Source organism: Bos mutus, chromosome 1, assembly GCF_027580195.1.
Source record: "Bos mutus isolate GX-2022 chromosome 1, NWIPB_WYAK_1.1, whole genome shotgun sequence".
NCBI classification, from domain to species: Eukaryota; Metazoa; Chordata; class Mammalia; order Artiodactyla; family Bovidae; genus Bos; species Bos mutus.
Window position 1 is genome coordinate 36,450,632 of NC_091617.1, and position 27,424 is coordinate 36,478,055.

At 35.4% G+C, this 27,424-nt stretch overlaps 1 protein-coding gene across 2 annotated transcripts in view; it reads left to right on the forward strand.

The window, feature by feature from the left end:
• EPHA3 (EPH receptor A3) overlaps positions 1–26,359 on the forward strand; it is a 418,391-nt gene extending 392,032 nt beyond the window's left edge. For both annotated transcript variants that reach the window (XM_005892972.2, XM_005892973.2), the window contains exons 14-17: positions 330–479; positions 2,010–2,203; positions 17,184–17,339; positions 23,646–26,359. In XM_005892972.2, the coding sequence (XP_005893034.1) occupies positions 330–479; positions 2,010–2,203; positions 17,184–17,339; positions 23,646–23,751 (606 nt within the window). In that variant the 3' untranslated portion in view covers positions 23,752–26,359. The remainder of the gene's footprint in view (positions 1–329; positions 480–2,009; positions 2,204–17,183; positions 17,340–23,645) is intronic.
• Positions 26,360–27,424: the final 1,065 nt, after the last annotated feature.

The following is a 27,424-nucleotide window of genomic DNA, read 5'->3' on the forward strand; positions in this document are numbered from 1 at the left end:
CTGAGCAACTAAGCACACACATCCACCTCAATAGATTCTAATATATGATATATCCTATCTACTTTCCTATCCTATTTACTGTTACAGAGGACTGATAAACGTGCCATAACTGATCAAAAATGTCAGCATTTTAGCAATTTTCAAATGTTTTTCCCTTGCCACTCTCTCGTTGGTATTAGAATATATGAACATAGAGATATATCAGAAGAAACCCACAGTCCCTTTCATAAAAGAAATGCCCCGACAAATTCAGTCAGATTTCAGATGATAATGTATATAGTATGTTTTAGTCATTGATCGTGTATGTATATATGATTTTACATTCCAAGGGAGGGAAGATCCCAATCCGGTGGACATCACCAGAAGCCATAGCCTACCGCAAATTCACATCAGCCAGCGATGTATGGAGTTATGGGATTGTTCTCTGGGAGGTGATGTCCTATGGAGAGAGACCATACTGGGAGATGTCCAATCAGGATGTAAGTATTTGTAGTCTATGAGTTATGGGTTCAGATTAAGAGATCAAGCTGTGCAAGGAAGTGGAGCATAATGAAACCAGGTGGCTCCCAGTTTGTGACATTGAAACAGAACACTTAGAAGAAACGAAATTGTTTCCAAATCTTATAAAGATATTAATTGAGTTGCTCTGACAGCTTCACATTTTTCCCTAAAGCAAGGGTTTAGAAGTGAGACAAAAGGAAAACATTTGTAATAAAATGTAATGAAATAAGTGCCTGACAAAATGGCCAATAGATATCAAGAAATGTTTGAATTATTTTTGCTACAAAATTGTCTCAGTGTAACATTAGTAAGATACACTCTGCCATCCTTTGTAGATTCAATTAATGCATCTGTGCCAACATTTTGTTTACTTAAATATAGCATTTCCCAAAGTCAGACAAAACAACCAATCTCTAACATGTTGTTTCTTATAATGTATTAAACTTGCACATGAAGTTAGTTATACAAATTGAAGTCTCGATATAGAGAAAGCAATCATTAACTTTCTATTACAACTGTGATATGATTTTTCAAAAGGATTTTTGTTTTTATAAGCATGCTTTGCTAATGCTTAGTGCAAGGATGCTATTGGCATATGGATTCAGCACACAGAGAGTTTTCTTTATGCTTAGCCAGAAACTGAGCATGATCTCAAAGACACATAAGAAGGAAAGCTGAGATGCTTTTAGTCATTTCCTACTCACCACATATAAAATTGCTTTTAATGTATTTGGATATAAAAACCTTTCTGAACTTCTTCAAACAAGCCACGTTTTATAATGACACTGGGAAAATCAGACTCACTTTTCCACATCTCTATTTTCCAAATTCTTTCTGTATCAGAGGATCTCAAAATGTGCTTTCTGGACCAGCAGCTTGAGCAAGGTCTGGAAATTTGTAGGGATGCAAATTCTCAGGACTTTCCCCAGAGTTATTGAATCAAAGATTAGCTATTTGTGTATTAATAAGTTCTCCAGATGATTCTGATACAGAGTAATGTTTGTAAATCATGACTTTACATGATTTAAAAATGCTGATTAACTAAGAGTCACTTAATTGTTCAACCTATGGGCTTTTAACAAAGGAACTGACTACGATTTGAGAGGTACCAGTTGAACTGTGATATAACTAAAAATCTGTGGTATTTTTTCTACATTCATCCATTTATATAGAGTTTTCACAGAAATATGTGTTACCACATAAGAGTTTCTTTATAGTTTTCTAAATTTCCGATATCATAGAACATTTCTTTTGATTTTAATCCAGAAAGTTACTGTACAAACTCTTCTTTCCTAAATCCACTTTCTCTGTCTCAATCTTATTTATATAACATTTTCAGACATGAATAATATTTATTTAATAAGCTGTTATCCTTTTAATAAATTTAAAATGAAAACCTTTCACTTTACTTTGAAATATAAATATAAGTGTGACCTGCCCAAAAAGAAGTATTATAATAAAAGAAATTCCACTTCTCTAAGTGCCCGGAAACTTTACATCTCACACAGGTAATTAAAGCTGTGGATGAAGGCTATCGACTGCCACCCCCCATGGACTGCCCAGCTGCGTTGTATCAGCTGATGCTAGACTGCTGGCAGAAAGACAGAAACAACAGACCCAAGTTTGAGCAGATTGTCAGCATTCTGGACAAGCTTATCCGGAACCCAGGCAGTCTGAAGATCATCACCAGTGCGGCAGCAAGGTGACCCATTTGATTTTACATCTTGCACTCTCTCTGAGATGATTGTATTTTTATCTCCAAGGTGTTAATTTTTTTCTTCCACTCCCCCAACTGCATACTTTGACACTTATATTCCTCAAGATTAAAAAGACATGTTTGTTTGTTTGTTTTTTAACTTTCAGGAGGAAATCTCATTCTATTGAATGACACTGATAAAGTTCTGATATTTTTTAACTTGCATCTTACCTAGAAGCATGTATACATTCAGGTTTCAATATTTGCACAATAGAAACCCTGAACACATAGATTCTTTCCATTCTCTGTTACTTAAAACAACAAAAAAAGGATATCTAGAGTGTTGGGGAATTCTAGCAAAGTCTTGATTTAATCCGCATTTAAAATAAAATTACAGAAATAATAATAGTGTCACCAAGCCATTGCACTGGCTAGCAGAATGCAATTTTCCCTTGATTAAACAAACCTTTATTTAACACATATTATGTGCCGATTACTTTGTTAGACACTGTGAAGGATAAAACTAAGAGTATAATAATGTCAGTGTTCCTGGACAGCAACACAAATGTCAACGCACTGTGGCCGTGAGGCAGCCCTGAGGGCACAACGTCCATTAGACTTGATGCATAATCCTCCCAGCTGAGAATCACTGAGTTGTCCTAATGGTTTTGAGAAATGTCAATTATATGCTCATTGTACACATATGTGAAAAACAGTTCTACATTTTGATAATGTGTTCTTAAATTACAGAGTTTTAGTAAAAGAACTACACCTACTGTGCACAAAAATCCACAATATTAATTAACATGTATACATACTGCATAGTGATGATTTACTGTGACTCATGTATAAAAGATTTAATATAATACCTTATAGGAAAGAATTTTCTTATTTTTGTGCACATCTGTTGTTTTCACTGACAGGTATTAAGAGCTGTGACTTTCAACTTGATAGAGTGCTTGTTAATGCACTGAGAGTATGTAATTTTTTACCTTAATGGAAACAATTATAGCGAGCATATATGATCCAGCTTTTACATTAAATTTGAATAAAATGAATAAAGAGAATTTGCATCAAAATCTTAATGTAAGTATATAAGAGTCATAGATTATTTGTTAGAAATAACTTTTAGGAGATCAATACTATTGAATTTATTAATATATATCCAGTAGGTAAAACTACTGATAACTTACCCTGCAAGGATGAATCTCTGTCCTAAATTTCAGAATAAGACTGTGCAGACTCATTAGGAAATCCACCTGACAGTTTAACAACCAACAAGATAACAAACCTGCCTTTCCCTGAGTCATACGGTCCTCATTTTATACCCTGAAGCCATTTCTTTTAAACTTTACTCAATAGCAAAAAAGAATATCTTTTCAACTATTTCCATATCATAAAAGAGCATTCAAGCCGTTTCCATAGGGTCACTACCAATATAAAAACTAGCTCATGTAATATTATCTAGATAGTTAAACCCAATTCTATATGGGAAATTAATCTTAATATCAGATCATATTATGTCATTGTATATTATCATATTCAAATTTTGTTAAATTCACTATTCCATTCTTATTAAAGTAACTGAACATTTTTATTCTAATATATATTATGTAATATTTTAATATATTCCATTTATTTTGTTATAAACAATGTAATTTTAGGAACATGTTTTTCTTAATTCACTATAAAAATTTTAGAAATTGTGCTTATGTTTTCTTATTGAGATTAAAATGCACAGCTGGGCAGATTATGCCTTTATAAATTTATTAATGACAACCTTATGTTGCCATGCAACAATGTCAAAAGATCTTATTTTTCTTTAGAAAATTTTCTTTCCCACTTTTGACAATGATTATTGTATTCTTTTTCATAGCTGATTACACATATTCCTCTTCCCATTTAATTTTCCAGTAATGCCCTTGCTACATGCTTTATTGAGAAAATACAAGCCATCCGATGGAAAATTCCAGCAGCAAAACAAAAACATACTGGTGTTCTTCTTTCCTATAATTACAAGAGAGGAGAGTCCTTCTTTCCTGTAATTAGAAGAGAGAGAGGAAGTATGCTTCCAATGTCAGAGGCAAATGCCTTTCTCTCGCTCCTCTCCATCCCCTGTGTTTCCAGCCTCTTTCCCTCTCTCCTGCATAAGCAGGCTCTTTATTTCTGCAAGATTATTGTCATAAAAATATGTTCTATTACATTGTTTCTCAAATTACCCTAGTAAAAGGATCACTAGAGGGAATTTATTAAATGTTCAAATATCCAGGTCTAACCCAAGCTACTAATTCAGAATCTTCAGGAAAGGAGTGGAATTTGTACATTTGATAAAAAAACTCCAGGTAATTTTTATCATCAAGGGAATTTAGACAAGGCTATTTATCAACATCACCTCTGCTGATTCCACATCTCTTGTCAACTACTTTCTTATTTTTCTACCACCCTTCAGAGCCAAACTTCTCCAATAAGGGTCTCAAAGACAGACATTTCAAAATTTAATATTCAAAATTTTATCCTTTTATTTACTCCTGATAATCTCGTTCTCCCACTGCATTTTGAATTTAGTTGAATACACTAGCACCTATACATCTGCCCAATCAGTATTAGAACCATCTTGGCCCCACTTTCTTGGCCTCCACACTTCAACCCAGGTGAGCACTGTGTCAACATGATCCATTTCGCTCCCTTTTCACTGCAAACGCTCTCTCCTATGACTTTCTCCTTCTGACCTAGGGCACTGCAGTAGTCTCCTAATGTGCCCCTTGATTCCATTCTTGTCCCACTTTGAGCATCTCTCACAGAGTCTTCAGAATTTTCCTATTAATCTCTATATATTGATAAATATATACCAGGCTTTCCTGGTGACTCAGGTGGTAAATACTCTGCCTGCAATATAGGAGACCCAGGTTTGATTCCTGGGTTAGGAAGATGCCCTGAAGAAGGGAATAACTACCCACTCCAATATACATGTCTGGAGAATTCAATAAATTGTGTATATACAATATAATTTGTCACCTCTTTATAACTGATTTTGAATTTCCATTACACTTGGAAAAAAATCTGCATTCTTTTTGGTGATTTAAATACTCCTGCTCCTCCAATGTCCTTTCTTTTATTCAAATATTAATTTCTTCATTTTTTAACAATTATTTATTGTATGCTAATCTACTATGTGCTAGGCATGTGCAGATGCTGGAGAATAGTGATGAAGACAAATATGTTTCCTACAGAGTTTACATTCTATAAGATGAATAGACATCTTCTATAATGTATACAAATAGACAATAGACTGGCACGGATTATAGGAAGGAAATAAATAAAAGGCTGTGATCGATTATTAAAGGGTGGTTGGGAAAAAAAAAAAAAGAACTCTAGGCATAGTAAAAATAAACTGCAGGTGAGTCTAAAGTGTTCTCAAAAATGGCAGAAGGACAACAACATAATGGAAGGACAGAAGGGAGAGGAAGAGTCTGTCACAGGAAGGCAAACAGAAGCCAGAGTACTTGAGGGTACCAGGTCATGGGGAGGACTTTGGAATTTTTTGAAATGCATGAGGAACCCATTAAGGCACTTAAGGCAGAGATGTAAGGCTGTTTGATTTACACAACTGCTTTGTGGGGAGCGTTTCAGCCTTTCAACCTGAGCTCCTTTCACTTAAATAGTATGGTAGCCTCAGTGACCAACTTCAGGTTCCTTCAGAAAGTCAAAGCATGTCAGACAGGAGGACAGTAGCTCATGCTGTTCTTGTTGTAAGAGTCTTCTTTGTGTCCATTTCCCTTAGAAAGCAGTTTCTATGCCTTGTCTTAATTGAGGCATTCTCTGGCAACAAGATTTAAAGGTCAACACTATTAATTGTTTTACAGGCCACTGTGTCCTTCTTCTTCATCCCAATTGTAATTCAGTTGTGTGCATTTTCTAAGTATTTATTCCTCCAATTAGCTCTAAGACCAATGAGATCAGATGCTGTGCTTCCCTTGTATTACCAGTTGATACTTGAAATTCAATAAATATCTGTTACACACATGAATATGTATTTGCTGAAATAATACTAAATTTCCATTTCAACAGACACACAATTTTTAGAAAAAAATATTCCAGTTCTTTTTCCTATTCAGTATATGGATTTCTACAGACACTAGTCACAAAGGTAAAAGCTTATAATTTTCCCCTAACCCTAATCCTAACCCTAACCCTAATTTTCTTTTATTTCCCCTAAGCATAAATCTTATGTTTCCCTTCCTCTTCAATACACTTGGAGACTGTCTCAATCTGAGTTTGTGAATGGCACCAAGGATTCAAATTTCTGAATGACTTAGTTATTTGGATCACTGTAAAGAATTATGTCTATAAAGTCCTTTAGGAAAAACAACATCTTCTATCAATTTTTATAGGGATGTTGTTTTTCAGAGTCTGCCTGAGTCTAGTTAGTTTTATGGCACATTTTATTTCATATACTGTTACAGAAATCTTACTACAATGCATTATTTTACTTTTCAACCTTCCTTTGAGTTGATGATTCATAGCAGAAACATTCCCAAAGAATATTCCAGTGAGAGTGTCTTTGTGAATATCATTGCTGGAAGTAGGGAATGTGTTTAAGCAGATGGTCATGGTGTATCAGATTAAAAACTTACTTAGATGTTGCAAGAAGTGGTGAGAAAGGAAAGGAAGTTGGAGTGAATTTTATGTTTGTTCTCCAGTAATTGATTCATTTTCCTAAAAGTAGAGTAAATGGAGGAGACATGAATAAATTTGAAGTTTTGACTGTATATCAATATGAAGATTTATTTAGCATTTACTTTGTGTGAAGTGTTATACTGGGCCCTGAGGGCTTCCCAAGTGGCAGTTCATAGTAAAGAGCCTGCCTGCCAATGCAGGAAACATAAGAGACACCGGTCAGGAAGATGCCCTGGAGGAGGGCATGGCAACCCACTCCAGTATTCTTGCCTGGAGAATCCCATGATCAGAAGAGCCTGGCAGGCTATAGTCCATAGGGTCCCAAAGAGTTGGACAGGACTGAAGCAACTTAGCACATGGTGATTATACAGGTAAAGAGACACAGCCTCCACTTGCAACAGCTTGCCTTGAAAATTGGAGGAAAAGTTCAGCAATACTATACAATTAACCCTTGAATAGCACAGGTTTGAATTGTAGGGGTCCATGTTCCTTCTCTTTAGTCGTTTCTGACTCTTTGCGACCCCATGGACTGTAGCCTGCTAGGCTCCTCTATCTGTGGGATTTTCCAGGTAAGAATACTGGAGTGGGTTGCCAAGTCCTCCACCAGGAGATCAATCCAATCCAGGGATCAAAGTTTGATCCCAATCCAGGGATCAAACACGCATCTCCTGAGGCTCCTACATTACAGGTGGATTCTTTACCGCTGAGCACCTGGGGAAGCTTATAGGGGTCCATTTATACACAGATATTTTTCAGTAGCAAACACTACACTACTCCAGGGTTTGTGGTTGGTTGAATCTTGGGGTGCCAAGGAATCTCAGATAGGAGAAACTGCAAATAGGGAGGACAGACTAAGTGAATTTCAGTGTTGTTCAAGGTCGACAGTAATATCCCTCAGATTAAGTAATTATTGGAACAAAAAGACAAAGTGTTTAGGAATCATGAACAAAGAATGAGTTTACTTTGAGCTTTGAGATTCTTTGGAAGTTGCAGAGAAATAATTTTTGGAACTGAGCGACTAGTGGATGATGAGTGAAATGTCTACCAGTATAAGATCATACCAGGCTGGGAGAACACTGTACAGAAAATCAAGACACACAAAAATTTACAATACTTCAATTTACACTGCATAAACTATTTCTGGGATAATATAGGATCAGATAAGGAATTATGAGGAAGGAGCCACTATATGATTTCACCAGATAATGGAAGATTGCATGTCATCTCTAGAAATCTGGACTTTTGTCCATGAGGAAAAGAGGAGCCGTTGAAGACAATTAAATGACATGTGGAGTAGTTCTCTGCAAATGTACCTAGAAGAACTGGAGAGGAAGAGTGCATGATAAGGAGTAAGGAGGTGATTTCAATAGTCTTGGGAAGGACTTAGGCTAGAGTAAAGAAGAGAAAATTTATTTTAAAAAAAGGTGTGAATTCAAACAGTTGTAAAGAAGTATTATAAGACATGGTGAGTAGTGAGCAATGCAGTGACATGGAGTAGCAGAGAATACTTCCAGGTGAACAAGGACTCTGAGGACAGTGCTGTTACTAAACGGGGTACCAAGTGCAGAAGGATGAACAGCTGTGTGAGGAAGATTAGCACTCTGGACACAATGAGACTGAGTCCCACAAGAACATGGAGAGTTACATCACAAGCTGGGGAGAGACTAAAGCTAAGCATCCAATTTCAAGCCTTCTGACGGCAAAGATAATTTTTTCGAAAAAACACTATTAGAAACACATTTAGAAGGTACAAGTCTCGATCTAGTCATGCTGATTTTTACCACAAGTATATCCATCTTTATTCTTCTACATAATAATATGCTATGCTAAGTCACTTCAGTCGTGTCCGGCTCTGTGCCATCCCACAGATGGCGGCCCACCAGGCTTCCCCATCCCTGGGATTCTCCAGGCAAGAACACTGGAGTGGGTTGCCATTTCCTTCTCCAAAGCGTGAAAGTGAAGTCGCTCAGTCGTGTCCGACTCTTAGCGACCCCATGGATTGCAGCCTAACAGGCTCCTCCGTCCATGGGATTTTCCAAGCAAGAGTACTGGAGTGGGGTGCCATTGCCTTCTCCGACATAATAATATAATTTCTACTTAAAGCTCTCATATCCCAAGGATCATAGGAAGACTGTAATCTGTGAATAGTGGAGGGTGTTTGTCTGCATGGGTTGACAGTGAGACACCCTGCCTCCCAATCTCCCAGATTGGGAGCTTCTCCTTGCTGCTCCTGTGCTGCTCTGTGGTCAGTGGTGTTTCTGAAGCCTCTAAATCCCTCCGTCACTTAGTGTAGACCTCAAAAATCTATAAGAACCAAGAAACTGATGGAAATGAATGAATGCTTCCACAGTGCGTAACGGGGTATCACAGTAGGTTATGGAGATTTCAGACTCCTTATAAGAGAACTACAGAGCCAGTCAAGCCAGTAGGTGGCAATCCTAGAAGGAAAAGTGTTTGAAACATTAGCTGTTATCTCAGAACACTAAACCACTGCATAGACTTCTATCCAGAAAGAAAGAAAATGGTCTCTGTCTAGAGCTTTGGAGAACAGCACCAATATCAGAGCAGAAGCATATGAAATGGTAGGTAGAAATAAGAACAGACAGAGTTAGGAATGAAACTTAAACCATTAGAAAAACTACGGATCAAGGAATTTTCCAAAAGTGGATAGAATGAATTGTATAATCAAAAGCTGCAAAAGAATGAGGCAAAAAAAGACAATAAAGGAAAAGAGCCACTCTAAACAATGAGAAGGACATTGAGTTTTTTTTAGATAGTTAATTTGATTTTTTAGAATGATAGATGAAGTACATTTTAAGAGATTTTGTTATAATTGGGATGATGAAAAAGAAAATACAATGCAAAAATAATGCTTTTGATAAATATAGAAAAAATGAAAAATATAGTCATAATGCACCTGTATAAAAGGGTAAAAATAGAGCTCTTCCTTTTTAAAGAATTGGAAAAGTCTTTCTTAAAGAGGTTCTTGATAGAAATTGCTGCTATAAAAATAAATAGAAAGTAGTCTTAGAAAGATAAATTTTCTCTCAGTTTATCATACATTTTTGTTATTTGTTGTTTAGTTGCTAAGGCATGTCTGATTCTTTGCAACCCCATGTTTACAGCATGCCAGGCTTCCCTGTCCTTCCCTATCTCCTGGAGTTTTCTACAACTCATGTCCATTGAGTTGGTGGTGCTATATAACCATCTCATCCTCTGTCACCCCCTTCTCCTCTGCCCTCAACCTTTCCCAGCATCAGGGTCTCTTCCAATGAGTCAGCTCTTTGTTTTTGTTATACAGATTAAAAAGTAAGCAAAATTCATTTTTAAAAGAAACTATAGTGAAGATTAGTTTTATATTTTGTATATATATGTAATCCATATTATATCATATTTATGTATTATATAATAACTAATTTTACATGTATAAAATGTATAAAATATAGCACCTAGATTTAAATAAATTCATTGTATTAATTTTATAAATGTAGATAAATTTAAAAATTTAAAAACTAAAAATAAAGAAACATGAAAGATGAATTCATTTCTATTCAGAGAGAAGATGCCTTTATTTGGGGATATTTATGTATATAAAATGAAACAGAGAAATAACTTTTTCTTTAAATTCACAAAATTTTCAAATGCCATGTCATTGGATTCATCAATACTATCATAAATTTTAGAATATAAATTTTGGGCATACAGAATGATATAATACATTCAATATTTTTAGAATGAGGTTCTAAATGAAGGTAACCTAATTTATAGTCTAAAGACTTAAATGATATATTTTAAATACTTAGACTAATAAAGAGTCAATTATACTTAGTTAATTTAATTGGAATGATTTAAAATATATTGTTTCATTGTGCTAATTCTTATTGCTAACTTTGTAAGGGTTTATCGTCATTAAGTTGCAGAATAAATAAGAACAAAAATAAGCAGTACTTATAATTTTTCCCCATTAATGGCACTAAATTAACATTAACAAATGCTACTGATCTCTAAGAGAACAAAATATATTTATTTTAGAGAATGTCTACTTTTTTTTTAACAAATATTATATACTTTAGTAGAAGTCTAAGGACCAAAAAACAATCTATTTCTCAAAATGACTTTGACCTCTAATTCTGAAACTGACAGGGTGACTTTCCTTACTGAACAAATATGATAAAGAACATTTTAGAAGAAAGCAAATATTCCAAATACTCAGGTGATCTCTTTTTTTTTTTTAATCTTAAAAATCAAAGCAAGTAATTTTACCATTGGGAGAAATTAAACCAGATGTAATAGCTATAACTGCTAAGATTTTGTCCTTAAGGTCTAGAGACAATTAAAATAAACACAATGACTTTACTCCTCTTTAATATGTCATTTATGTACTAGTCTCTTGTTGGGAACTATATGTACTCAAAATTATTTTTAGTTACTGATGACAAGTTAAATTCATTTCATCCTATTGGAATTTCTTATATTAGGGATAAAAAGATGAAAATGATCATAAATTCATGTTTAGAAATTTGACAAATACACAATTTTCCCTTGAAATACAATAAGGTACTCCTTGAAATAAAAATGTTAACAATAAATTAGAAAAGGAATTGAAAAGTATTTTACCATTCTCAGGCAATAATATCAATAAATATAAATATAATTAACATTTTGCTGCTGAAAAACTACTCTTTATGGTCCCTGAAACTATTCACAACAGACAAAAAGCACATAATTATAGTGGGATAGAATACATCTTCAACATTACTAATATTTACTTCTAGACTCAGTAGGCATCTACTTATTCATTCAAGAAAAATATATAAATCATTATTTTTAATACATAAAAAATAAAGCCCTTTGTAAACCCAAAAGAGTCTTTCCATATTATAAAAGGATAACTTAACATTGAATTTTAGAGTTAGAATTCTAGTGCAATACCGAAATAAGATCATTATAAGAAGATATTCTTGGGACTAGCAGTTACTTATTGATATTTGTCCCGAGTATCTGGTGCTAATTGTTATGAGCATTTACAGATAAAGTAAGAGCTGGTGGGAAGAAAATATATGTGTACCTCTTTAAAGCAACAGTATGAAAATCCACAAAAGAATAATTCAGAAACCAAAATCCAAGGAGGGAGAAAGAAAGGGAGGAAAGTTATTTTTTGCTTCCCCTGAGCAAACATGTAATTTCCATGATTTCTTTTTAATGACTGCAGTCTGCGGCCAGTAGGTACTGATTTATGAAAAGCTGTAAAAGATCAGGTGGAACTCTGCAGGACATCGTTTACAGCTGCACGGATTGAAACCCATCTAATTTGTCTAGTAAAAGTGTGAGCTCACAGTGCACATCACCCAGCCTATAAATTTCCCCTTCAGACCCAATGTCTGGGGCTAGGTCTAAAAAAACTCCAATGCCTGCAGCTGCTCAAAAAGCCTACATTCCCCTGGTGCGCATGAAGAGACATCACAGGCTCTTCACAGTGAGAGACAAATTCCTATCCATTGATAAACTCTCCAGATGTCCTCTCGGAGGAGGAAAAGAACCAATTTTTATTTGAATTCCCCAGAGAAATCCTGGAAGTGGAAAAATGATACTTTGCAGGGCTGGTTATTCTGAGGTCACTGGCATTAAAATTAGGTCATTCTTTGTCTTCCTCATACTTTGATCCAAGTAATAAACAGAAAGACTCGGTTGGGGTCACTCTAATCCCTAATCCGCCTGTCCTGTTTTATTTCAATTTGTTTGTACTAATTTTTTCCAAATTCTTGTTGAGTCCGACGGTATTGTTGAGTTTAAAAATACAAACCATTTTGAATTGAGAAAGAAAAACTCTGCATTTTGCTATTAGGCATACTTCGTAAATATTCTGAATAAACGTCCTGGGGTTTGATTCTTCATACCCACAAGCTCATAAATAAAAAAGGATTGCTATTCATGGGACCAGGAGTCGACAAGAGTCAACATTAGATTAGTCTGTGCTTCAGCTACTGTAGAAATCCAAGCTGTAGGATGTGAGTATATGTGAGTGTGTGTGCATGCCTGTAGATAGTCCAATATTTTATTGTCTCCTTTCTAGGTCTCACTTTACTTTTCTTAGAAAATTTCCTCACACCTGATTTAATGCTGCACCTATCAATTTTGTTTACTGATTCCAAGTCTTATCCAATGGGTACAATATTATATCCAATGTTGGCCAGTGACAAAGGATATTTCATTCATGATGGTCATGCAAAACTACCCAAGAATATTGTGCATGTTTTGGAACCTGGCTTGTGTATCTATTTCTGTAATTTCTCAAATTCTTAAAAAAATAAAACACAAAAAATTTCAATGATTTAAAAAATGAATTTTTTTCAGATTAGTAATTTAAAGAATCATAGAAAATTATTTATGTATATATTCCAGAATTATTTATGTATATGTATAATGTTTATAGTATTATAAAATACTACATTTATATTTTGGGATGTTCTAGATATTCCTAAAGGAAAGATAATGTTTTGTAAAATAATGCTTAATTTCTCATTCTTTCTTTTAGATGACCTGTGAGGGTTAGTTAAAACTAAACTATAACACAGCAAAACAAATTACAAACTCCATAACTTTAATTTGGCTTCCCTGATAGCTCAGTTGGTAAAGAATCCACCTGCAATGCAGGAGACCCCTGTTTGATTCCTGGATTGGGAAGATTTGCTGGAGAAGGGATAGGCTATCCACTCCAGTATTCTTGGGCTTCCCTGGTGGCTTAGATGGTAAAGAATCCACCTGTGATGAGGGAGACCTGGGTTCCATCCCTGGGTTGGGAAGATCCCCTGGAAAAGGAAATGGCTACCCACTCCAGTATTCTGGCCTGGAAAATTCCATGGACTGTGTAGTCCATGGGGTCTCAAAGAGTCAGACACAACCCAGTGACTTTTACTTTAATTTTTTATTTATAATTAAAACATTTGGGGTAAAGAGGATTGAAGTGGTTGAGTTTAGTCTAATAGAAAAAAGAAGGTTGAAAAATCCTCCACATTTGTCTGTCTCCATTTCACAAATCATGACAAGGAGGGAAGTAATTACTCATATGTATTTTCCACAGAGCATGCAAATACAGATAGAACCAAACAATCATGCTGTCAATGTTTTCTTAAACTCAGTATTAAAATTGTATTAAATTTTCATTTTTATCAAATAAACTTATTTTTAATTAAAATTGTATCTTTAGCAGATAAATTTAATATCTCCCCATCAAAATCCAAATGAATTTACATGTCTCTCATGTGTTTCCAACAGCAGCATGCAGATCTAGGACATGTTTGTTTAGATATCAGAATATTGACCTCATGCTTACGCATGTCTCATACATTAGGAGTGAGTTGGAGAAATATTATCAGTAGTAAAAGAAATCTCCCAATTAAAAAATTCCTTTTAAATGTGGGCAGAACTTTGATTTGTCACTTAATTTTAGTTTCAGATTCCACAAGAATTATAGGGACATAGCATCAGTGTCTAACTAATATAAAGATTAAAGTCCTTCGTATCTGTGTATTATGCTTAGTCTATGCCAGTATAGTCTCTGGCATATTGTTAGTGTTCATAATTGTTTAACATAATTCTTATGGCTATTATTATTGTTCATCTTAAAGCAAAGGCCTTCATAACTACTATTTGCTCAAGCACCCATACTAAGAGGAAAGAATAAAGAGAAAGACAATCAAGTGTCTACCTGGTGACTGGTCCCAGCCTTATGAGTCACAGGACAATTAAAGAGATCACTGAAAGCTCAAAAAACAACCCAAAGGCAGTTTACCAATAGGATGCTTCTCTTGGCTCCTCAGAGATGAAAACATGGTTTCCTCCATTTCTTTTTTATCCCTGTTGTTCCTTTGAGTCACCAGATCTTGCAGTTGGTCATAGACCTATAGTCAGACCTGTAATTATATAAGTCAATCCTAATGGTATGGACCTAACAGAAGCAGAAGATATTAAGAAGAGGTGGCAAGAATACACAGAAGAACTGTACAAAAAAGATCTTCATGACCCAGATAACCATGATGGTGTGATCACTCACCTAGAGCCAGACATCCTGGAATGTGAAGTCAAGTGGGCCTTAGGAAGCATCACTATGAACAAAGCTAGTGGTAGTGATGGAATTCCAGCTAAGCTATTTCAAATCCTCAAAGATGATGCTGTGAAAGTGCTGCACTCCATATACCTGCAAATTTGGAAAACTCAGCAGTAGCCACAGAACTGGAAAAGGTCAGGTTTAATTCCAATCCTGAAAAAAGGCAATGCAAAAGAATGTTCAAACTACTGCACAATTGTACTTACCTCACATGCTAGCAAAGTAATGCTCAAAATTCTCCAAGCTAGGCTTCAACAGTATGTGAATTGTGAATTTCCAGAAGTTCAAGCTGGATTTAGAAAAGGCAGAGGAACCAGAGATCAAATTGCCAACATTTGCTGGATCATCGAAAAAGCAAGAGAGTTCCAGAAAAACATCTACTTCTGCCTTATTGACTATGCCAAAGCCTTTGACTGTGTTGATCATAACAAACTGGAAAATTCTTCAAGAGATGGGAATACCAGACCACCTGACCTGCCTCTTGAGAAACCTATATACAGGTCAAGAAGCAACAGTTAGAACTGGACATGGAACCAAATCAGGAAAACATGGTTCCAAATTGGGAAAGGAGTACATCAAGGTAATATATTGTCACCTTGCTTATTTAATTATATGCAGAATACATCACATGAAATGCCAGGCTGGATGAAGCACAAGCTTGAATCAAGATTGCTGAGAGAAATATTGAGGTTATTGATAACCTCAGATATGCAGATGACACCACCTTTATGGCAGAAAGTGAAGAAGAACTAAAGAGTCTCTTGATGAAAGTGAAAGAGGAAAGTGAAGAAGCTGGCTTAAAATTCAACATCTAGAAAACTAAGATCATGGCATCCAGTTCCATCACTCCATGTCAGATGGGAAAACAATAGAAAGAGTGACAGATTTTATTTTCTCGGGCTCCAAAATCACTGAAGATGATGACCGCAGCCATTAAATTAAAAGACACTTGCTCCTTGGAAGAAAAGCTATGACCAACTAGACAGCATATTAAAAAGCAGAGACATTACTTTACCAAAAGGTCTAGTCAAAGCAATGGTTTTTCCATAGTTATGTATGCCAGTGAAAGTTGAACTATCAAGAAAGCTGAGCACCAAAGAACTGATGCTTTTGAACTGTGGTGTTGAAGAAGACTCTTCAGAGTCCCTTGGACTGCAAGGAGATCCAACCAGTCAATCTTAAAGGAAATCAGTCCTGAATATTCATTGGAAGGACTGATGCTGAAGCTGAAACTCCAAAACTTTGGCCACCTGATGTGAAGGACTAATTGGAAAAGAGTCTGTGCTGGGAAAGATTGAAGGCAGGAGAAGAAGGTGATGACAGAGGATGAGATGTTTGGATGGCAGCATCGACTCAATGGACATGAGTTTGAGTAAGCTCCGATAGTTGGTGATGGACAGGGAGGCCTGGCGTGCTGCAATCCATGGGGTCGCGAAGAGTCAGACATGACTGAGTAATTGAACTGAAAAATTCCTGTTAATGCTGACTATATTGTGCAATAAAAATCATAATCACAATGGCTATCTATTATCTATCTTTGTGTGTATATATACACACACATACATATATATATGTATGTTTATATTGTAAAATATATTTGGTGTTGTCCTAGTTGTTAGACTTTCACTTCTTGTTACTCATCTACTGTTTTCTATTTCTTTTTAATTTTTAATGACAATGTGACATTAAATTTGTGCGAACTTTACATCCTGCTGTAAATATAGTCTACATTGTTCAAATTTTCCCTTAGACAGCATCCTGTACAATGTCTGCAGATGAACATTCAGTAGGCAGGATTTAATATTGGAAACAAATCCATCCACCAAAGCAGACAACAGAGTGTTCAGAATGTCATGTCAGCTATAACTGCAACCTAAATTACCACCATCTTTGCTAATGGTTAAACAAATTAAATTATAGAAGTATGTATGGATATATTTATGCTTTTCACTGGCAAAGTTTCAGTAATTTAAAAAGCAGTCATGAGTAGAGAAGGGGAGCACTGAGACAAGATGATTACACAGTGTTCTTGCAAGCTGCCAGCTTGAGCAGATGAAGGCTTCATGGCAGATAAATTTTACAAATACACAGGAGCGCCACATGAAGTCTGGAAGTCCCTGCTGATGTTGGTGTCGAATTTTGACACACAGCAACTCTGCTGACTCCTGATCTTTCTCCCTTTGGTATTTTATTTTCTTGCAGGCCCTCAAACCTTCTCCTGGACCAAAGTAACATCGACATTACTACCTTCCGCACGACAGGTGACTGGCTTAACGGTGTCCGAACAGCACAGTGCAAGGAAATCTTCACAGGCGTGGAGTACAGTTCTTGTGACACCATAGCCAAGATTTCTGCAGAGTAAGAATAAGCTTTTGACTGAATGATTCTGAGCTTTCTAGTGGACATATATGTCTTGAATTAGTATATTTAAAGAGTAAATGAATCTCTAAGGTACTTAACTTTCTCCTGAACCCACTGAGCTGGATCCTGGGTCTCTTTCTCAAGGATGTCTTCTAGATTGATGTGTTGATGTGTGTTCCTCCCTCATGCTTCATCTCCACAAAAGCTATCTTCATTGAACTGTGACCTTCAGATAAACCACCAGATATAAACCCACACCCCACCCCAACAGACCCAAGCCTCTAATTTAGAACATAGGCAGATATAGCATGATAACTGTATACCCCCACATTTGTGAATTTCTGTTATTTCTAACAAAGCCTAACCTTTGTGGAAATGGAAATTTGAGAACTAGGTGGATAATCTGATATACAGGGGAACATGCCAAAGTCTAAAAGTAGTTCTCAAAGATACTAAATAAACAACTTATATTATACTATCACCTATTCTTAAGTGATCTGATGCTAGAAAATAAAGTTATAAGCAAGTTTAAGACATAATTTTCCTTAAAAAGGCTTATGATCGGTTTCAAAAGAGAGAAATGCACAATTGATAAATATTAATTAGTTTTATTTTATAATTTATAATTTCATGTGTTAAAAGCTAGTAGGAAATGACAACCCATTCCGGTATTCTTGCCTGGAAAATTCCATGGGCAGAGGAGCCTGGCTGGCTATAGTCCATGGGGCCCCCAAGAGTCGGACAGGACTGAGCACACACACAAATATACATCTTAGGGATCCTGTGGTACAATAGGGATCCTTTGGTAATAGGACTTCTTTGATATGAGAAACCCATGGCCTTAAGGAAAAGGGGTTTATAAGGAATTAAATTAACCCAGTGAATAATCCATAAAAGTCATCCTCATTCACCAAGCTTGCTAACTGGAAATAGGAAGTGAAAACTGGAAACCATATTCTTCATCACTCTGTGAATGAGACAGTTGACTTCACTTTCTAGTGAGGCTGCATCATTTTTTCTTGTTCTATTCAGTGACTTTTCTGTATCCTCATGCACATAGCTGAAAATGACTCTCTCAGTCCTAGATCGCACAACCTTGGTATGTCATTCAACTGACCAGGGTCCAACTCTCTTTATTCTAAGTCCCCAGGAGAGACATTCTGAAGGTCTCAGTCCTGCTTATAGATAGACTGGCTTCTCCAAAGACATGTTTGCCATGAGCTAATCATTTCATTTCAAAGGAGGTGGAGTGAGATAGCGTGAACTTGGCTCTAGGCATTCTTTCTTGAGGGTAACATAAAGTACTGCTCCAAAAGAGCTTTTGTGTGGAACAGATACATCAAAATTGTCCACAATTTTGTAGCTTGTAAAGTCTCTTTGGAAACTGTATCCATCTTTGAATCAAACTCTTCTACCTTTTGATCTTTATTACATTAAATAGACCCTTTAGTGCCCTCAACTTTCTGTAAGTCATATCCAATATTTGAATATTCAAATGTTGTTGAGCATCTAAAGACTTTCTCATCTTGTCAATCATTTAAATAAAGACACTTGGAATGTTATAGATTAGATGCCAAAAGGGAGTGTGTAATGTAATTAATAGAGATACAAACACCTAACAAATAGGTAAAGGAGTTTACTATTAATGGTATAGCATCCTTATCAGAAACACAGACATCACAAAAGGATCTACAGAAAGGGTAAATTATACTGAAGAGGTGAATTTATTCTTAGAATATAAACTCACACTCGTTTACTTAATACGTGCTAGCTCCTATTTGAAATATAGTATTTATTGAATAGACTTCTGACCCAATTGACAATGTGCTTTGGGTTTCTGTGATAGTTATTTTGATCAGACACAGCCCCAAGATATGTTAATATATTTAAATATTTTTAGAAATTCTTACTCTAGTAGTGTAAATAGTTTGGGTTGTGATAACAAGACACCTGCTTTAGAGCACAGAAGCATAGCAAAGAACAAACACAAAGCTAAAAATTTCTGCACCATTGCCAGATTTTCAAAGGCAAAGCTATACAAATGTTTATTCTCAATAAAGTATCAACATTCAGAGCTTTTGGATAATGAAACAGTATACTGAAATGGATGAGGCAGAACCTTGTTAATATGATTAACAGCGAGCTCACAATTTAAATATAGTCAGATATCCTAATCTACCAATGTAGACAGAATGCTATTTGTTTAAAAAGGTGAAGTGGCAGCAGCCTTTGTTACACTTTCACCTTAGGAATGTGTGTCTCTGGTACAGCATTGGATAGCAAGCTCTTTTGGGGCTGGCTGGAATATTCCCACTTAGTGGTTATGATTATTTAAACAAGTTGTGAGTCTATATGCAAGATGAAAGCTGATTTTTCCTAGGATACTCAGCTTTTTCAGATTTTCCCCTTCACACTGAGCCAGTTGGTTTCAGATCTCTGTATTTCAAAGTGCTTTCTTCTGTCCTTTCTTCTCAATTTAGGGTCAACAAAGAATTAACATATGCTGACCTAAAACTCCTTGAAAAGTATTGTTGACTTATTGGTTCTCTGTCTCATATGCCACCTTCCTTGTTTTAATGCAAAGGATTATTTCATATGCCACCTTCCTTGTTTATATCACAAATATAAGAATTTTAAAATATTTAATACATTAATCATTTAGGGAAATATAGTGAGGCAACATTTTCATCTTCAATGTTATAAAAATATTTAACTCTATATTTCATCCTTTCTTTTGCAGTCTTAGGTGTATTGCTTGAATTTGATTCATTCCAATCCTTATTTTCTTGGTGTTGTCCAGGCTCAATTCAGAAATGATTCCCTTGACCAAATAACTCTAGAGTTTCTTTTAGAATAAGACTTTCAGATTATTACCTAAGAAAGAATATTAAATTTGTTTTCTTTTTCTATCCAAACTATCAATCACTGGACAAGTGTTTCATACTCAAATAAATATTAGCTTATTCCAGTTAGTTTAGAGATTTCATTTACATGCCAGCTACTCGTCACCTAATTTTCAAATAGAATTTTTTAGATGTGTGGTCTTATTCAGTCAACGTATTTTTTAAAAAATATTATTCCATAGTCTAGGATGGATTAAGGAAGGTTAATGTGAGAAGGGAAGAGAGAATAAGAAAGGGCAAGATTGATTATAGAAACTGGAAAGAGAATTAAGTGTGTGGAATGAGTCTGAGCAGATTAATTGCTGCATGTCATTACCCTGCACCCTCGGATGCCATTTTCCAAGTGTCATCACCTATCCTTTTGCCTTTGAAGTATCAGATAGCTTATTAACCTCTGGTCTCAATCTTGAACTGTTCTTTAGTCTTGAACTTTTCCATTGCTCTTCTCAATAGGGTAGTCCTAATGAGATAAGGATACAGGGAGTGTTACTGAGACTACAGCAGCGGGATGTTTAGAGAGATTTCGGTCATAGCAGAGTGGCTGGTAGAAGGCATTTTGATGGGGGAAAGAGAGTAGAGGGTACATAGAAGCTCAAGCTAAGGCATCACCTACAGGGATGTTTACTGTAATTCTCTTTTCCGGTATAATCCTTTGCATTAAATAGAAACAAGACTCCATATCAGCTTGCTTACACTGGGTTCCCAGATGCTGAATCTGAAACAGTTTTATGCAGATTTCTTCATGTACCCTTGGGACATACATTCCATAAAGAAGCGATGAGGAAGCATTGGACTGAAGAAGAAGACTCAGTTCTACTTGTTGGAACAAGAACCCTAAAGCTGGGCTGGTCCTTCAGACTTGTCCCAAATTGGTCTGTGAACTTGCAGTATCTGATTTTTTCCAGTGGCCAAAGAATCAGTCATTCGGTTCTAGAGGAAAAGTCAGGGTTAAGCATCATAGCTTGTATTACTCCCTCATTATGCTGAAATTTCTCAATGACCTCAGGAAATTTAGTATAGTACCTTGGAGCATTTTTTCTGTCTCCCCATGATTGCATTTTGTTTTTAAGCTTATAAAGAAGGCAGAAAAGAGGAGACATAGAAAAAAATTAGCAAGGTATAGTATGTATGTATACATAGATATATAGAGAGGGAGATAGAGAATTGGAAGAAAGATGAGAGAAGAAATGTAAAAAACAGTGAGAATCTATTGATTTATACACACATATTTATGTCTGTCCTGTTTTCGGCTCTTAGATTCATAGTTCAAGGATGAGTAGAGAAATGTTTGTTGTTCATTTTAAAGATAGATCCTTGGTGTCTTTATAAAAGAATCAAAATCCTGTAGAGCACGCATTCTCAAAAGCAGGGTTCAACAGAGATAACCTAGGTGTGGGAAGGGACAGGGAAGCCTGGTGTGCTTCAGTCCAAGCGGTCCAAAAGAATTGGACACGACTTAGCAACTGAACAACAATACTTAAAATGAAGGCTTCATTATCCACAGTTACACAAAGGGCAGCAAGCTAGATGTCAGCATAGCTCCCCACTAGCCTTCCTGGTGAAGCAAGGTGGCTAAAGACTGACCAGAGAGGACCTCAGGCAAAATACAGGCTATCCATAGAGAATTTATTAGCCTCTTGAATGGCAGCAGGGTTCAGGGGTAACCTGTAGGGCATTGTGATTTCACTCCCAGCTTAGATAATAGGAATGCAACTGAGCTTTGATTAATTTTATGCAGCAGATGCTTAAATAACATGTAAATTGCTTCTTAAGTGGTTGCCTATTTTCTTCTTGCACACATTTATTGCTTGGGAACTCACTTTTTAACAAATCATTTGGTTCAATTCTATGTAGTTAAATTCCCAATTTTTCATTCTTTCTTTAATGCTCAATATAAAGGAGCCCCACCTTTGTGTGCATTTGCATGTGTGTGCTTTTTCTTCTTGCCATTTTCAATTTGCCTAGCACTCCAAGTTGCACTTAATCATCTGTCAACTTCCCAGATAAATATATTTTGGACAACCAATTTCTTCTTTAGTAAGTACATATTGAAAGTGAAAGTGAAGTAGCTCAGTCATGGCCGACTCTTTGCAACCTCATGGACTGTAGCCTACCAGGCTCCTCCATCCATGGGATTTTCCAGGTAAGAGTTCTGGAGTGGGTTGCCATTTATATTGAGCCCCTGCTAAATGAGAGTGATTGTTTAGGGTGTGTTTGATAAGCATAGTACAAAACCCACAAGAATCCTAGTTCACATGGAATTCACCTTCTTGTTAGACAAGACAGAGTAAAAAAATAAATAAACCAAAAAAAAAAAAAAGGCAATATGCTGGATGGTGATACATACTTTGGAAGAAAATGAAACAAGAAAAGAAATAGAAGTGCAGATATGAGTGCAAAGAGGTTTACAATATGAAGTAGAGCCATCAGGGAAATCTCATAAGAGAGGGATATTTGAGTCAAGACCTGAAAGACGTGATTGTATGAACTACTTAAATCAAGAATGTTTAATTAATTATTGGCACATGTTTAGCTAAGTCTTCCCCCTCCCCCCAAATGAAGTTCCATGTATTCTTATAATATTTATTTCAATTCCTGGTTTCCAAGTATTAACTATTTTAAATCTAATGATTTTGATAGAGAAATATCCTTGCCATTTTTTGTAATTTGAAAGAACTTTATACTTTAAAGAAATTGTTCCAGTGATCTATGGCTGAACAACAAACTTCCCAAAACTAAAAGGCTAAAACAACAAGGATTTTATTGTACACACAATGGCATGAGTCATGAATTTGGGTAGAGCTCAGGTGGGTGATTCTTCGCCTCTGGGGCTAGGGTTGAATGAAGTATTCAGCTAACATGAATCTGATCTAGTCTGGAGGGTTTGAGATGGTTTCATTCTTTGCCCTGGTTCAGATGCTACATATACCAAGGACTGTAGACCAAGTGCTTACTGATGACCTCTTCAATAGGTAGTTGTATTTTTCCACTGGCAGCTCTGGGGCCTAGAGAGCGTGCCTCAGGAGATAAGTAGAATCTGTTAGTTGCTAAAGAACTGAATGCAGAAACTGATACAGTGTCACTTTAAACACAATCTATCAGTCAAGTCAATCCCCAAGTGGGCCCTTACGTGGTGAAGTTCCAGATGGACAGGAATTTTGAGGGGAACACTGTTCAACCCACTTCCTATATTCATCCTACAGCCTATATTCTTCCACAAGGACAAAGGTGGAGTAATCAGGATATATAATACTACACATATGTTACAAAAATCAGAAAATTATACCTAGAGCATTGGGATCTGTAATTGTACAAGCTTTGTTAATTGAAAATATCCTATTTACATACTGTCCAGGAGCCCATGATTCTCACCAGAAATTTTCTTTTTTTTTTTTAACAGCGACATGAAAAAGGTCGGTGTCACTGTGGTTGGGCCACAGAAGAAGATCATCAGCAGTATTAAAGTTCTAGAAACACAATCCAAGAATAGTCCAGTCCCAGTGTAAAGTGCTATTTCTGGAAGAAAGTGGAAGATGTGGCATCACTCTGCAGACTGATGACAACACTGGAAATAGTGGTGGACATTCCAAGCCCAATAAGACACTCAGATACGAGTAAAATGCCTTAAAATGGAATTAAAAAACTCTTTATTTTCCCCTGTTGTTTAGTGGATGGGTGGGTGGGTGTATTTTGTTTTGTAATTGCTTTTTTATATTAGTTGATGGATTAAATCAGAATTCTTCAGCGCAAAATGACAAAGAACTAGCATAGAGCCATTGATCATAAACTGACTATCATAAAAGCAAAACAAATGAAATAATGCAATGAACATGGTGGCTGTGCTTCTGAATAGCCACAGAAAAACAGACTTGTGATATTTTTATACACAGAAGAGATCTGTAACAGGTATTTTGTTTCTTTGAAAGCAAGCAAAATAGAGGAATTCATACCTCAAACTATCTGGCCATATTTACTACCTTTTCATTGTATTATTCTCCTTTATCTGTTCAAAAGCATATAGAAATGAAGTTTGTAGTTGTTTTAAGTACTACACATTTTTGATTGTTAGCCTCCTTAAGTATTATCCTGTAAAAATGTGTTTTAATTTTGAAGAAAAGTACATATTTATTTTCTTTTTAATTGTCTTTTATTGTTTTCTATTTATGCCTTGATGATTTAATTTGGATTTGTGACAGCCAAGTGCCAAATGCTCTCTCAAATTGTCAGCAGTAGAAAACATGATAAACTAGACACAGAAAATGATGTGTTTCTTTCCAGACTGTTTGAATCATACACTCATATGTATCTATATCTATATATAAAAAGAAACAAAACCCTTTCCTTGTTCATACACTAACCAAATCTCTCACAGTCTGAATTATTCCACCCATTTCTGTCTCTCCATTTATTATAAATTGTGTGCTCCTAATTTAGTGTGATATACCGACTTGTGTATAACGGATTTTCAATGACATACCTGCCTTGCTCTGGTGCTTAGGAGACCATAAACTCCCTCCATTGGTAAAAGAGCTATATTAGAGCTCCTGAATAGAGAATGCTACACTGGAAAGGATTGGGGTACTATTTAGATTGTTGTATTAATTGGCAATGTAGCCTACAAGCTGCCTATAAGCTGATGCATGACTCAAAAAGATCACTGGCTGACTGGTTTTGAAATGCCTCTTTATACATTTGCTTAAACTTGTTGAGCTGATTATAGGGAATAAGGATTACTAAACTATTCATCTGCATCACTGAGCTTTTGCTAAATTAATTAAACATTGTCATCATCAATAGCAAGTATTATTATCTTTGAGTCTCCAGTGAAATGCACCTATTATAGTTTTGGTATATATCTTAGAAACATTGAGCTTCTTGACACTTATTGAACATATAATCGTCAAAATAGCTGGTTGTCCATCAAGACTCAAAATCTGGAGAGATCTCTTCTTGCAAGGAACTTGGACTTTCTGTTCCATAAAGGTCAAATATGAACATACTCCATAATATTTGAAATATATACCTGGTGGAGATCTAGCCATAATACATTGTGAAACAACATTTTAGCTCTATCTATAATCTTTCTAATGCTGATATTATCATGTTATTGGAATACGAAATACATATGTCAGAAGAACAGAATGGATAAAACAATGCTGCAACCTTTATGTTCTTATGCAAAATGGAACACTTATACAGCTTACAGTCACAGATCAAAATTCACAAGTGCTAATCTGTTGTAAATTTAGTGTAATAAGGCTTATGTTGTATTCCTTCATATATAAAATTATTTCTCAAATGTCTTCAATATTCTTATAGTCAAATCATCCTACTAGAATTATGTATTGGGTGTATAAGAGCATGAACCTTTTAAAAAGATATATATGATTATGAAATTAATTACAAATTTCACCTAAGCCTGCTAGAAGCAGCTCAAAACCATTTTTTAAACAAACATTTTGTTTTGTGGAATGTTAGATTGAGATCTGAATGTGGCTTCAATCTCATTTTTTTCCAGACTAGCATTTACTTTCTTAGGTACTATTCTGTGCACACTCCACAAAATCTGTGCATTTCATGAACTAGGAGAAGTTGAGGATTGTTTAATCTATTTCATTTATTTTGGCTGTGGTTTCCATTTGAAAGTAGAAATTGTATACGCAGTATATTGCTCTTCATTTTTCACTATTTTTCTATCTGACTTCTTACAAATTTACTTTTCACAATCCTTACCCTGTACATATGTAAACATAACAGTGTACGATTCTTAACTGTGGAATAGAGGTACTAGAATGCTTATGGCCATCTCTTTGTACAGAAACTGCATTGGCTTTCAGTAAACACGAAACCACAATTGTTTCATAATATCATGTACCATACTATCTGATTGTATCTTAAGTTTGATTTACATATTTATTTCTGGTAACTTGCCCATGTTAAGCTGTACTAAGTATCAAATAAGCCATGTATAAATGTGATGTGATTGGCAATATGTGTGTACTTTAAATTTTCATCTTCAAAACATTACTCATTTAGTCTATGTTGTACAATGTAGATGGCCTCTTACTAATGTAAAATGATTTGTAGTGGAAACATTTATATTTTTATAATAAACATAACGAAAATATTTTTTACAGATTGGAATATGGAAGTGGTCTTTGAACCTTTTTAAATATTATAAAAACGTGCTTATTTAAACAGCAAAATAATGAAATTTATGCAAGTCAAGAAGAATGTGCTTCTGCTTATTTTTTCTCCATTAGTGGGGAAGAGATGTACGTTATGTTATCCATAGACATTACCAAGGCGTGACTGTATATCTTTTAAAATACTGCTCTAGTTGATATAATTTTACATTGTAATTCCTGTGAGATAATTGCTTTCCCTCTGTTGTTCCAATAGAAATCATGGAGCCTTTCTTGACTTAGGAGTGCTGTCTGAATCGCTTTGGATGGGAGAATGAATGATTTAGATTCATAACAGCTCCTAGTTCTGAGCCTGCTCTTAGAGATTGTGGATTGATGTTCCATAGGGATTAGAGATGCCAGAGTAGTTTATGTCCAAAAGAAAGTTAGAATATCACTTATGAAAAAAGAAGAAAGGAATTCTGAATGGGTCAGGTAAAACAAAAATTAGAAACAATCAATAAACTGGAACTTCAAATAATATTCTAAGAAACACTTAAAACTTTGAATAAAGTAGATTCCTAATCATTTGTAACTTATTTAAAGAAAATAATTATATACAAAAACCATTGCTAACTCACAATATGAGGCAAGATAAGTAATCAAGATTTCCATAGAGGTAGTCACAAAATAGATCAGATTTGAATTTTCCTTGAAAAAGAAATAGCATTCAATCTTGTTGAGAGGAATAAGAATAATGTGTAAGAAGGAGATAAAGGAAGGAGGTAAAGAGAATATATTTAATTCAAGATATATATTTTAAGCACTATTATGAGATGGGTATTTTCCTGTCACCATTTACAAATCACTTCATTATATTTTGCAACAATCCTGTGAATATATTTCATTAAGTTCAGATGCTCAGTTGTGTCTGACTCTTTGACACCACATGGACTACAGCACACCAGGCTTCCATGTCCTTCACCATCTCCCAAAGCTTGCCAAAACTCATGTCCATTGAGTCAGTGATGCCATCCAAAAATCTCATCCTCTG